The sequence below is a fragment of the Ambystoma mexicanum genome, chromosome 1p (assembly GCF_040938575.1).
Source record: "Ambystoma mexicanum isolate Mex_15411 chromosome 1p, UKY_AmexF1_1, whole genome shotgun sequence".
Lineage (NCBI taxonomy): Eukaryota > Metazoa > Chordata > Amphibia > Caudata > Ambystomatidae > Ambystoma > Ambystoma mexicanum.
The window spans coordinates 108138778-108153201 of NC_090921.1; the positions used below are offsets into that span (position 1 = coordinate 108138778).

At 51.6% G+C, this 14424-nt stretch overlaps 1 protein-coding gene across 1 annotated transcript in view; it reads left to right on the forward strand.

The window, feature by feature from the left end:
• The first annotated feature begins 5678 nt into the window (after positions 1-5678).
• LOC138455578 (serine-rich adhesin for platelets-like) overlaps positions 5679-14424 on the forward strand; it is a 37738-nt gene continuing 28992 nt past the window's right edge. The window contains exons 1-2 of the mRNA XM_069607121.1: positions 5679-7222; positions 7313-8383. Of these exons, the coding sequence (XP_069463222.1) occupies positions 5679-7222; positions 7313-8383 (2615 nt within the window). The remainder of the gene's footprint in view (positions 7223-7312; positions 8384-14424) is intronic.

Genomic DNA, 14424 nt, shown 5'->3' on the forward strand with positions numbered 1-14424 from the left:
CCAAAGCATCGACAGGCTATCTATTACATGTAAAAGTGTTTTTCCATCTCTATCGAAAATATAAATGGACTGGTTTCAATGGAAATGCACTTTTGCATGTAAAGGGTAGCATTTCAATGCATTTTTTTTGTAAGGTTAAAGTTACATGGAGCTGTCCAGTGCTGAAATGTTGGCACTGTCCAGCTCCTTGTAACGTTCTAATCTTTTTTTGTATATTGGGGGGGACCCCCTCCCATCCCTCCCACACCCACCCCCGACCCTAACCATAATGTAACCCTTAATCTAACCCTAGCTCCAACCCTAACCCTAACCCTAATGTAACCCTTAATCTAACCCTAGCCCCAACCATAGCCCCAACCATACCCCTAATCCTAACCCTAACCCTAGTGTAACCCTTAAACTAACCCTAGCCCCAACCCTAACCCTAACCCTAATGTAACCCTAATCTAACCCGAGCCCCAATCCTAACCTTAACCCTAATGTAACCCTTAATTTAACCCTAACCCCTAACCCGAACCCTAACCCCACTTTCGACTATACCATCGAATTATAGTCAATGGAAAAGCATTTCGATGTAAATGCTTTTCAAGCCTATAATTCGATGGTATGGCATTCGATGGTATGGTTTTAGATGAATTGACTAGATACCGCATATGTATACGGCACGCCCCTTCTTCCACAATGAAATTATTGAACGAAAACTCAATAAGACTATAATAAGCAAAGTATTAGCCCGAACTGTGCACCACCCCTGCAGAGACACCACCACATCCACTACCTCCAGTCTCTCCTAAGCCAACCTCAAATTCTCTGTCCACCTTTTCACCCTGGGACCCTGATAGCCCAACCTAAAACTAAACTGGAACTCATCCCCAAGCAACTTCATCCCTTCTCTGTCCTCTTGAGCAATGGCTCTGTTTTATCAATGCCCCTTCCACTGCCCCATCTTTGGTAGTCAGAGACGTTGTCCGCGGCCGTGCTTAGACATGCCTCCTTGTACAGGCTCAGCATGCGATAGCTGGTTGCCCTCTTCACGCTGTCTCCACCCCATCCTGGGTGGGGCAACCGAGAAAGGGCCAATAGGGTAAAGAAAGACCTCACGGTGTGTGCATTGATGGCGCTGGTCACTACGGCCCCATCCACTGTAACTAAAGGTCCGTGACTTACACTTGAAATGAGTCACAGTTGTGATAAAGATTGGATCTGACTTTCAGTTTATAGTTGTCGTAGATTGACACTAATATATGGGAGTTGGTGCAGGACGCTAATAGTGATTGTTTTTCAATATGCGTATTTGCACACGGACACTGCGTTTCTTGCACATTGGAAATGCTTTTAGTACATGTATGAAAAAGGTGTTTTTATAAATGTGAATTGTTCATAAGAAATTCAGAAGGATTTGCACTTTGGTTTTTAGGAACTTTATAATGAATGAATGGTTTACACTGACTTTTAACACAGCTTTCATTACTGTCTTGAATATGAAATAATTGGAAGAAATTACAGCTCCATGAGGCATCCTTCTTTGTGTTTATTCAATGGTCATTTCCGCGATGCTCATGATGAAGGGGACACCCGTCATTTTGGTCCGGTCCTTGTACAACCTCTGCCATAACACACTGCCATCCTCCCCATCCTGGATGTAAAATCCTCATTGTACCGCACCCATGCAAAGTCCCCAAAATGAACAAACAGCTTCCAAATGACAGCCAGGTACTTAAAATGTGCCACCACCATTCTGGATACTTCTCACAGTTCACACTGCCAGAAATGACTAAGGCCAATATCCAAATCTCAATAGTCAATGGCACCCGCGAGCTACTGGCCAACTACCTTTCCTCCTCCTTGGACCCCTCCTTAGCTCTCACTCCTCTATACAGTGAATTAAACACATCCACAAGCTCCCCTTTTCGTATTTTCTCTTTCGTCGACTGCATCAAAAAGTGATCTCAAGGATTTCGTTATGCCCATATAAGGCAATATCTTCCCTTGTCCCTCACATTGTGGTCCCTCTTTGCCCGGCTCCTTATCCTCTTATAGCACTCCCTTCTCCTGCTCTTCTTTTCTTGCCCCACACCCTGCACAGTGTGTCCTTTATTCGGCTCTCCTTCGTTCGCTTTCTCCCAAATCCCTCCTGTTTCCACTGTATTCACCACCCCATACACCCCAAACCTTTCCCCATCCACCATTTGCACCTTCATGTCCACCTTTGCAATTCTGCTTCTGATCTTTACCCCTTCGACTTCCTCCACACATGGTAGCACCTCTCCAAAATACCCCCAATGCCCATCCCTGTTTTTGCTCACCTCTCAGCAGCCTCCAAGTACTCTCCAACAAAGCCATCCTCCCTGCTCTTGATCTGCCGTGGTGAGTACAATCTCCAGCGGCTCCAGGTAGAGGACAGAGAACCTCTGCTGAGCATGCTTTCCTATCATCAACACCCCATGTTCTCATACAGATCCCTACTGCACCCCAAACCCCTCCAGTAAGGCCATACCTCATCTTACCCTTTGGACCAACCCCATCTCCCCTCTACAGTTTGCTCCACAAATTTCCATTCCGTGATGGTCCGATGTTCCTGTTCCCAACCCATCGCCACTCCTCCCATCCCGTCTACCATTCCCTGGCCCCCACACCACTGGTTCCTGGTTGTTTGAGTCTTCCCAGTGGAAGACGTCCACCCCCACATTCCTGGATGTCATCCTCGTTGGGGTTCTCTGGGCCACCTTCCCCCATTGCTGATGCTGAGGGGAGGTGCCCAGGGGAGGTGTTCCACCCTCCACACTAGTCAGCCCCACCAGTCATCGCCACTGGCCAGCACCAAGCGCCGTGGGGCCATCCTGGACATCCTCTGCTGCTCCACGCTGATGGGAGGGGGCATCTGGACCCTTAATGACATCCCTTCACAACTGCTCTTTCTCCTCCTCTCTGGCACCACGCCCGGCCATCTAGCCACCCATCTACCCACCCCTACCTCCTTTTGACACCCCTCTTGTGAGGCAGACCTCCTGGAAATGTTACCCCTGCGAAAAGAGCTCCTGGGAATGTTGCCCTTGCTAACCATGCACTCCTGCCTCCAAACCACTCACCTGAAAGCATCCCTGTGCACTGCCATGAGAACCCCATCCAAGATGGCCCTCCTTTGTGAACATGCCAACCTCCCCACATCCCCCCTCAAGGCAAAACCATTTTCATCGCTTAAGCCGACTGACCCCACCCCACCTGATTTATTAAGCGCAGAGCTTCCCAGGGAACCCACGCCCGCCGGCCATGCCCTGATAAATGCGATATCCACCTGAACCACAGAGAACATTGACCACCAAGGACTCAAAAAAAAAGCCAAAGATTAGCCCTTGCCCAGTAATGAATGATAGCTTAGCAGGTGGGTGCCTAGCTGAAAACCAAAGGTGTGGTGCAACATGAATAAGCTTAGGGATGGGGGTGGCCAGGAACCCAGCAATGATCAGTTGCCTTGCCTCCCTACCTCCCTGACACCGGACCTGGCTGGGCCCACCCACTTTAACCAGGCAAACTGTTATGCCAGACACGCCACTTTCTCCAACCCCTTCTCAGGCCATGTCAAAGGCTGCGGCCACTCCACTGTCGGTATTATGGACAGATGGGGGTGGGGAAGGTGTCAGGCACCATTGGGGAGGAATGTGCCGTGCTGCAGCGGCCATAGGCTCTGACACGGCCACTCGGCACTGCATTCACCGCCCCCAATGCTGCCGGACACTTCCCCCCAACCTGCCCACAAAATTGGCAGTGGAGCCCCTCAATACAGGAGGCGTAGCCAGATGGCAAGCTTATAGATGCACCAGTTACTGCAGTCAAAGAACGATCATCCCTCCCTACACGCCAGGAGTTACCCGCCCACCAGCTCCAGCGTGTCCACTGGGACCTCACCTTGCACCAGTCATCGGCCCATGGCTCCCATTTCCGCTTCTACTCCCTCTCCCCGCCACGCCTCATAGCCGCCACCACAGGCCCAGCGGCAATGGTTAAATGGAAAAAGAACAGAAACACACCAACAGTGATTAACCGTTGACTGTCCCCCAACCTTTGCCGTACCCCCCACAAAGACCCGGGGGACTCTGTCCACAGACATAATTCGCTGGGCTGTAATGTACACTAACCCCTAGATGCCCCAGGGACCCACCTACTGAAAGGAATATGTGTGAGTATTGCTCCTGGAAGTGGTATTCAATAGACTGGTGTGGATGACTTACAGCCTAGCCTTGCAAGTATTTCTGTTAAGTTGATGGTGGCATATGACTAATGACTTTGCTACATGAGAAGTTGTGTTGAGTAGGTTTGGCGTATGACTTTTAGCCTTGTTATGTTCATATTCCGATGAGTTGATTGGGGCATACCCCAAATACAACAAGAAACGGCAAGGAAGATCCTCTTTTTCAGTTCTGGCCACAAAACTGTGGAACACCCGACCCAAACCTCTCTCTGCCTGGAAATGAACCACCTGAAATTCAGGAAACAGCTCAAAACCTGGCTTTTCAACCAACCAGATGATGTGTTGGATAATAAAACTAGGCCCTGCATGAGGGGAAGTGGAGGGTCCACTGTGTGGTCTTCCACAGGAATCAACAAGAAGAAGGGGATGAGCTGAGAAACCTGCAGGAAGAGTCAAGAAAGAAGTCTGCGGACACTTAACGAAGGGCCGTGTAATCTGGTTATTGAGTTCCAAGTTCTCTTCAGTCGGCCGACTCAAGGGGGAGGAAGGACAGCTCAGGGGCAAGAGGTGGGAGTGTAGACTCAAATATGAGATAAAGGAAATGGAGTGATGGGGCATTCAAGAGTCTGGGAGGGAAGCTACCGAGTAGCTGTGGAAGAAGAGGGGAAGTAGCTTCCAAGTCGAGACGGGTGTTGAGGGGCTCGAGACTCTTGCTCTTATATGGAGTATGCGAAGGACAGCAATATGATATGATATGATAAGTCCTTTATAAAAAACCTGTACACAAGTGTTTCTGGGCGCGACTGGGGTGAACATGTGCTAGGAAGTGAGAGTGTGGTGAGGAGGAGGGTAAGGATGTGGCTGTGCATGGTATCAGGCTGCAAGTGGATCAGCAGCTCTGTTCCCGGTGCTACACCTTCCTTAGGACTCCAGATTCCCCAGGGCACGGACCAACGACATCCTGTCACGCAGTGGGACCAACGACACCCTGTAACGCAGTGGGACCAACGACACCCTGTAACGCAGTGGGACCAACGACACCCTGTCACGCAGTGGGACCAACGACACCCTGTCCCGCAGTGGGACCAACGACATCCTGTCACGCAGTGGGACCAACGATATCCTGTCACTCAGTGGGACCAACGATATCCTGTCACTCAGTGGGACCAACGATATCCTGTCACGCAGTGGGACCAACGACACCCTGTCACGCAGTGGGACCAACGACACCCTGTAACGCAGTGGGACCAACGACACCCTGTCACTCAGTGGGACCAACGACACCTTGTCACTCAGTGGGATACATGGCACCCTGTCACTCAGTGGGACCAACAATGCCCTGTTACGCAGTGGGACCAACGAAACCCTGTCACTCAGTGGGACCAACGACACCCTGTCACTCGGTGGGATACATGGCACCCTGTCACTCAGTGGGACCAACAATACCCTGTCAATCAGTAGGACCAACAACACCCTGTCGCCCAGTGGGATGCATGACACCCTGTCACGCAGTGGGACCAACAACACCCTGTCACTTAGTGGGATGCATGACACCCTGTCACTCAGTGGGACCAACAACACCTTGTCGCTCAGTGGGATGTATGACACCCTGTCACTCAGTGGGACCAATGACTCCACCCTGTCACTCAGTTGGACCAATGACACCCTGTCACGCAGTGGGTCCAATGATACCCTGTCACTCAGTGGGACCAACAACACCCTGTCGCTCAGTGGGTTGCATGACACCCTCTCACTCATTGGGACCAACAACACCCTATCACTCAGTGCGACCAATGACACCCTGTCACACAGTGGGTCCAATGATACCCTGTCACTCAGTGGGACCAACGACAGTGGGATCAATGACACCCTGTCACTCAGTGGGACCAACAACACCCTGTCACTCAGTGGGACCAACGACACCCTGTCACGCAGTGGGTCCAATGACACCCTGTCGCTCAGTGGGACCAATGACACCCTGGCACTTAGTGGGACCAATAACTCCACCCTGTCACTCAGTGGGACCAATGACACCCTGTCGCTCAGTGGGACCAATGACTCCACCCTGTCACTCAGTGGGACAAATGAGACCCTGTCGCTCAGTGGGACCAATGACACCCTGTCTCTCAGTGGGACCAACAACTCCCTGTCACTCAGTGGGACCAATGACACCCTTTCACTCAGTGGGACCAATGACTTCACCCTGTCACTCAGTGGCACCAATGACACCCTGTCACTCAGTGGGACCAACAACACCCTATCACTCAGTGGGACCAATGACACCCTGTCACACAGTGGGTCCAATGATACCCTGTCACTCAGTGGGACCAACGACAGTGGGATCAATGACACCCTGTCACTCAGTGGGACCAACAACACCCTCTCACTCAGTGGGACCAACGACACCCTGTCACGCAGTGGGTCCAATGACACCCTGTCGCTCAGTGGGACCAATGACACCCTGGCACTTAGTGGGATCAATAACTCCACCCTGTCACTCAGTGGGACCAATGACACCCTGGCGCTCAGTGGGACCAATGACTCCACCCTGTCACTCAGTGGGACAAATGAGACCCTGTCGCTCAGTGGGACCAATGACACCCTGTCTCTCAGTGGGACCAACAACACCCTGTCACTCAGTGGGACCAATGACACTCTTTCACTCAGTGGGACCAATGACTTCACCCTGTCACTCAGTGGCACCAATGACACCCTGTCACTCAGTGGGACCAACAACACCCTATCACTCAGTGGGACCAATGACACCCTGTCACACAGTGGGTCCAATGATACCCTGTCACTCAGTGGGACCAACGACAGTGGGATCAATGACACCCTGTCACTCAGTGGGACCAACAACACCCTGTCACTCAGTGGGACCAACGACACCCTGTCACACAGTGGGTCCAATGACACCCTGTCGCTCAGTGGGACCAATGACACCCTGGCACTTAGTGGGACCAATAACTCCACCCTGTCACTCAGTGGGACCAATGACACCCTGTCGCTCAGTGGGACCAATGACTCCACCCTGTCACTCAGTGGGACAAATGAGACCCTGTCGCTCAGTGGGACCAATGACACCTAGTCTCTCAGTGGGTCCAACAACTCCCTGTCACTCAGTGGGACCAATGACACCCTTTCACTCAGTGGGACCAATGACTTCACCCTGTCACTCAGTGGCACCAATGACACCCTGTCACTCAGTGGGACCAACAACACCCTATCACTCAGTGGGACCAATGACACCCTGTCACACAGTGGGTCCAATGATACCCTGTCAATCAGTGGGACCAACGACAGTGGGATCAATGACACCCTGTCACTCAGTGGGACCAACAACACCCTCTCACTCAGTGGGACCAACGACACCCTGTCACGCAGTGGGTCCAATGACACCCTGCCGCTCAGTGGGACCAATGACACCCTGGCACTCAGTGGGACCAATGACACCCTTTCACTCAGTAGGACCAATGACTTCACCCTGTCACTCAGTGGCACCAATGACACCCTGTCACTCAGTGGGACCAACAACACCCTATCACTCAGTGGGACCAATGACACCCTGTCACACAGTGGGTCCAATGATACCCTGTCACTCAGTGGGACCAACGACAGTGGGATCAATGACACCCTGTCACTCAGTGGGACCAACAACGCCCTCTCACTCAGTGGGACCAACGACACCCTGTCACGCAGTGGGTCCAATGACACCCTGCCGCTCAGTGGGACCAATGACACCCTGGCACTTAGTGGGACCAATAACTCCACCCTGTCACTCAGTGGGACCAATGACTCCACCCTGTCACTCAGTGGGACAAATGAGACCCTGTCGCTCAGTGGGACCAATGACATCCTGTCTCTCAGTGGGACCAACAACACCCTGTCACTCAGTGGGACCAATGACACCCTGTCACTCAGTGGGACCAATGACTTCACCCTGTCACTCAGTGGCACCAATGACACCCTGTCGCTCAGTGGGACCAATGACACCCTGTCACTCAGTGGGACCAATGACTTCACCCTGTCATTCAGTGGCACCAATGAGACCCTGTCGCTCAGTGGGACCAATGACACCCTGTCACTCAGTGGGACCAATGACTTCACCATGTCACTCAGTGGCACCAGTGACACCCTGTCGCTCAGTGGGCCCAATGCCCCCATGCCAGCCCTCTACACCAGCACTCTCGGAAGGCAATAGGGTTAGCTAGCTCTTAGTTTAGAGTCACACACTCACTCTCGCGCTTACTGAGGCATAGACAAGGCCGGGAAAGGTTTGTAGCAGACTGAATATATATGAACTCACTGAGAGCAACCTCTCGGGAGAGCTTCCACAATGACAGTCACTGCGCAGACGAGAAAAGCCTCTGCCAATTAATTACAAACAGTAGTTCTTAGTGCACAGAAAACGTAAACACAAGCCTTTGAATATTCCTGTCGCAGTCCAATATGGTTATGGTAGCAGTAATTTGCAGAGCAAAACTGTCCAGCTGGAATGTTGGTTGTTGCCAGGGCTTTAAGTGGGCCCAGGGCCAAGCCTAGGTAGGCTCTGAAATCACGTTTTGAGGCAGGGCCATGCCGGGGCTCAGTAATCTCCCCTGGCTGCCCCGGCCACTATATGACAATGATTTTTTGATAAAGCCTGAAACTCTCGGCCGTGTACAAGCGCTTCAGGCTTAAAAAAAAAATGCTTTTCATCCATAATGGTGGCGTCGCGCCTGCGAGTCATCCCTTCAAGCAAGAGATGCCCATGGGCCGGCGCCACCATTATGGAGAGAAAGGTGAGGCCGCGGAAGCAGAGGCCTTGCTTTCTAAATCCTGCATCTCCACCACATTCGCGGGAGTTTCAGTCTTTAGGAAAAAGGCCTCCGCTTCCAGCAGCCTCACCCTTTCAGCCTTAGAGGTGACACTGCCCCTCCCCAGCTGGTGAGGGGCTGCGCCACCATTAAGGCTGAAAAGGCGAGGTGCCGTCCCCTGCCAGGTAAGCCTATAGAAAATAAATGCAGAGTTCAGCACCCTCTGCCCCTGTGGGGAGTGGATGCTGATTTCTACAGAAGGCTGCCTGGCAGGGGTGCCTGCAGCCCACTGAGCCGGGACCCCCTAACTGTTAGGCCACACCCCCTTGGTGAGCACTGGCTCATTTTGCGGTGCCAGTTAAGGCACTGGCTGTTGCCATTCTGGAGAGCGTGTGCCTTGGCCCGCTCCGGAGGCTGAATCGGCTGGCTTCATGTAGAGCATGTATATGCTTCTTTCCATAGGCCTAGAGTCCAGAGGCATAGCCAGGATTGCCAAATTATTGGGGTCTGAAGCTAATGTAGTTGGTCCCACTGCAGTGACATTAACATCTGTAAATGCCCACAGAGCGCTGCTGAGTGTTGGGTGGGACTTGTTGCTCGGTCTACGCCTCTGCTGGAGTCACTGGAAGGTGACAAAGCATCTCTCTGCCATCAGTAGAGGGCATTCTATTGCCCTTCTTTGGGCTGCCCTGTCAAGAGTTCACAAACCATTCCATGTATATGCAGCTGTTCACGTACGGGTTGCTTAGTGCACCTCAGACACAGGCCCGTTTCGTGGCCCGTTTCTTGCCCCGGGAGGTGAAATTCCCCTCTGGGGTGTGAGTGGCCTGGTGGGGGGCGGGCGCGATTAGCTTGGGGCAGTAGCGGCAGCACGTGCTGCCTCTGCCTCTTCTGACCAACGTAACGTTACGTGATTCAGAGAGGCTCTGTGAGCCCCTGGCCGTTTCTTTCACAGTAACTCCCAAGCCAAGCTCAGCAGCGAGACTAGCCAGATGCAGTGGGTTATATCTTGTACTGATGTTTAGCCTGGGGGGGCGGTGAGCGGCCTGGCTAGGTGTGCTCGTCAGATCTGTTGCAATGCGCTCCGCGAATGCTTAAGAAGAAGCAGAAGACTTTTACCTTGCTATTCGCTTTGGCTTAAGGTATTGCAAGCCCTGTAAATTGGGCATTCGAATGGGAAATGCTGAGGAGCGCTGGGTGTGTGATTAGTCGATCTGATTTGGGGAGATGTAGAAGTCCACAAAAGTGAACGTTTACGGCAATTCCCAAAAATTGAAGTGCTCTGACATACCTTTGCAAATACACTTCTAATTACACTGGAAGTGGTTAATGTGAGTTGTGAAGGCAAATTATAATGTACTTAAATGTGAAGGATGTGTGGATTAAAAAGGGAATAATGATGGGGAAACTATTTTGGAGGTTTGTACAATTTTATTTTTTCCTGTCTGGTATGGAGTAATGCCAAAGTAATGTGCCCCATGCCTGATCACCAAATGTGGGTATAAGGTGCCCTTTTCAAGACTCAGTTCTTATACAGATTTCATTGCGAATGCTGTTTTCAAGAGCCCAGTGTGTGTACACGCATGCTTGTGTGTACACACATATACACACACCTCAAATGCAAACACGCAGAAATACCTTGAGCTACACGAGCCAGTTTCACATAATTCATATACAACACACACCAACACTTAATGCCTACTGCACCATGTACACACAACACCAGGCACCATAACATTTGCACACGCCTCGCAAAAATGCTGCACTCCCAACACCATACTCACATTCCATCTGCTCCCCCTATATACATACCCGCAGACACACACGACTCCCCTACACTAACAACCTTCTATATACAAACACCTCCCAAAAAAGACCACTAGTCATCCACACCTCCCATACACACAAAAAAAACCCCAAATAGGTCACACTCAGACACCACCCAAGTACAACCCACCCCCCCCCGGAGTCACCGACTTCCCTAAAGCAGTCTCACCACACATCAGATCCTCATTCCTAGCACCAACACTCCTTTACACCCACACCTGAAAAATCTCTCTCACGCACACAACTATAATACCCTTCCCCACCAGCAGCTTATTCCCGCCACACCATCCACACATGACCCATGCACATGTACCTACACCCGTATGCATCACAATGACACCCCTCTAAATCTACAATCCCCTTTCTACACCACACCCTCACCTGCCATACATTGTACTCTGAGTCCACGCACACACCACAGTCAAAACAATGAACACCAAATCCTCCCCAGCACACATATCTCCACCACACCACCTACAATGTTTCCATGAACACACACACCACTGTCAGCATCAGACCACCTGTGGATCTGCACTGTACATATGTATGCCTCATAAATGAGGCAGCCTTTTCCCTAATAGGGCACCCGGTGTCCTGCTTCGTCCACATGTGCCAATGCTTCCCCTGGCCTCTGCCAACTTGGGCGTCAGGTTCTCTCTCAAGTCCATCCTTGACTTGCCACCTCGAACCGTGGAGTGTAGTTTGGTATTGGTGTGCATGCCGAGCACGGGGCGCATTTTAGTGTTTTGCCCTGTGCACCAAATGGACTAGAGACTGCCCTGCAGTCAGACAGAAGCGAGGACAGAGATTATTAGTGTTAAGTAAGGAAATGATGCTTAACCCTTTCTGGAACAGAGAAAGGCCTATCCTGACTCGCAGTGTAGAGGAGGTGAGTAGGGGCCAGACGGGCAACGAGGTGGGGCCCAATGTGAAAAGTGATATGATATGATAGTTATTTTATATAGCACCTGCACACAATGTGTTTCAAAGCGCTTCAAGGCAAGGAAGAGAACAAGGGAAATTACAATGACATTCTTACAGGCCATGAACAGTAAGGATGTGAAATGAACTATCGTACTCGGCCTGACGACATTTCAGATGGTGCAAGAGCTAAGACATAGATAAGGAAGGAAGGGGGAGAGTGGGAAGGAAATGGAAACAGACAGGCCACTACCGTACTAGGCCTGACGACATTTCTGGTAGAGCCGGATAAAACAAAAGGTGAAGGAGAGGGGTGCAGAAAGGGAGGGGAGGAACAAAACAAGCGACTATCGTACTAGTCCTGACGACATTTCAGATAGTGCTGGGGGGATGTGGGGAGGAAAAAACCAGTAAAGGGAGGGCAGAGAAAAGGTTGCTATCATATTAGGACCAGGGACAATTCTGATAGAGTAAGTGCATAAAAGAAAGTAAGAGGAGGAGATAGGAAAAGGGAGAAGGGAAAGGAGGAGAGAAAAGAGAGTAAGCAAAAAGAGTGGAGAAGCAAGAGTGGAGAGCGAATACAATTGCAGAAGTCAGTAGTAACACAATGTTGCAAGCCAGGATACAAGATGAAGGTGGGAACAGCATGATTCAGGGCCACCATGAGTACAAGATGCAAAGGAAGTCCAGCATGAGAGTTGAGAAAGGGTGAGGCACCGTGAACGAATGAAGTCCATAAAAGTCAAATCCACCATTGGCCACAAGACGGAAATGGTGAAACCAGAATGTATCAGAAAAGACTCCTACACAAGTATGCTTGGGGGGCAGCGGGAGCAGGGTAGAATATGTGTATTATACTAGGAAACTACGAACAAGTGTGAACTATGCAGCACAATTGAGTTTCTCGGGGCACCGAGGACAGGTATGAAGGTGTGTAGAGAGCCAGTAGCCACAAAGAAATAAGGTTACAGGCCGGTGGCGACCCAAACAGGCTGGCCATGGGCCAGCCGCAGCCTCCGGTTGCACCGAGCAGGTAGGGACTGTGCTGCTGAAGCAGTGGAGCTTAAAGCGCGAGTCTCGAGGGTGTTTAGGGCAGCGTGCGTCCCCAACGGGCAGCATACATATTGCGCATGCGCTCAGGGATTCCATGGGAAGAATTCTGCAGAGGCCAGCGTTAAGCGCCATACTGGAAAGACGCCTGGAGAAACACTCTCCAGAGGGCACAAGAAAATGTCTGCAAAGGCAGTTCTTACTATTGAGCCAGTCATCAGCACGAGCTTAAGGCCCCCCAACTGCCCCCACTCCCTTTTCCTGCAGGAGGGAATCCACAAACAGGGTTTCCATGGCAACCCCAGCATCCTATCCCTTTCATATGGGATCCCATGATCCGTTGGGCTGAGGGGGAGTGGATGCCCCCCTCCCCCAGATCCTAGAACAGGTATTTATAGGGACATGGGAAGGAGATACGTATGTGTGGGGGGGGACAGGGTGGGGGCAGTCCCCAGGCAAAACACACAGAAAGCTCTTTTTATTCTACAGAAATAGCAAGGGGGCGCTGACAACGTAAGCGAGAGGCGGTGGGTGAGACACAGGGAGGGGAGGGGGAGCCACGAGAGGGACACGTAGAGGCGATAGAAGGTGGAGATCAGAAGAGGGAGAGAGGAGAGAGAGAACAGTGAAAGAGTAGGAGATGGCAGGGGAGTGGGAGCAAGAAAAGGGGAGTCAATTAAGGGGGCGAAACAGCAATGCGAGAGAAGAAAGATACAGAAGAGTGGGGAGTCAGCAGAAGAGAGTCAGAGAGTAGCGATAGAAAGGAAGGGGGGGAGTGGGAGTAAGAAAAGGAGTGTAAAGATGCGGGCGAGGCAGGGATGAGAGGGAAGAGTCGAGGTCAATAGATGAGGAGTGTGAGCTGGACTGGGAGAGAATGAGAACAGAAGGAAAGAGGGAGGAGACACACCATGGGGAGAGGAGGAGAAGGGGATATCGGCAAAGGGGGTGCACTGGGGTCAGGAGGGGGCAGAGTCTAGCGGGTGAGATGGTTGTGGGGGCAGGAGAGTGGGAGTGGGAAAAGGGAAAACATGAGGTTGGGAGAGGGGAAGAGGTTAAGAGCTTGAGCTGGAAGAGAATGAGTGAAAGACGAGGGTAGACTTGGGCAGTAGCAGAATGAGCGGGTGAGCTGTAGGCTTGGGGGAGGGGAGGTGAATGGGAGGGGGCACGGTAGAGGGAGTGAGGGGAAAGATGCCGAGAGCACCGTGGAGGGGCAGTAGAGTCTAGGAAGAGACGGAGCGAGGGGGCAGAAGAAGAATCGAGAGGCAGAGGCTGTGAGGGGGAGGCAAGGAGAAGTAAAAACATTCAAGATGGGGGTGGAGTTAGTACGAGGAGTGTGACAATGAGTAAGGAGCGGGTGTAGGAGCGCCTGGAGAGAGTGAGGGTAGAGGTGTAGGGGGTATGGAGGAAGCAGAGAATGAAGAGTAGGGGGCAGAAAGAGAATGAGGTTGGGGTCACAGAGGGGTAGAAGTAGAGGGTACTGTGAGGGTAAGGAGTGAGAGGGAGCAGATAATGAGGGGAAGGGGGCAAAAGGAGAATGAGGTTGAAGGGCGCAGAGGGGCAGAAGTAGGGGGTACTGTGGGGATATGGAGGGAGAGGAAACAGAGAATTAGGGGTGGGGGCAAAAGGAGAATGAGGTTGAAG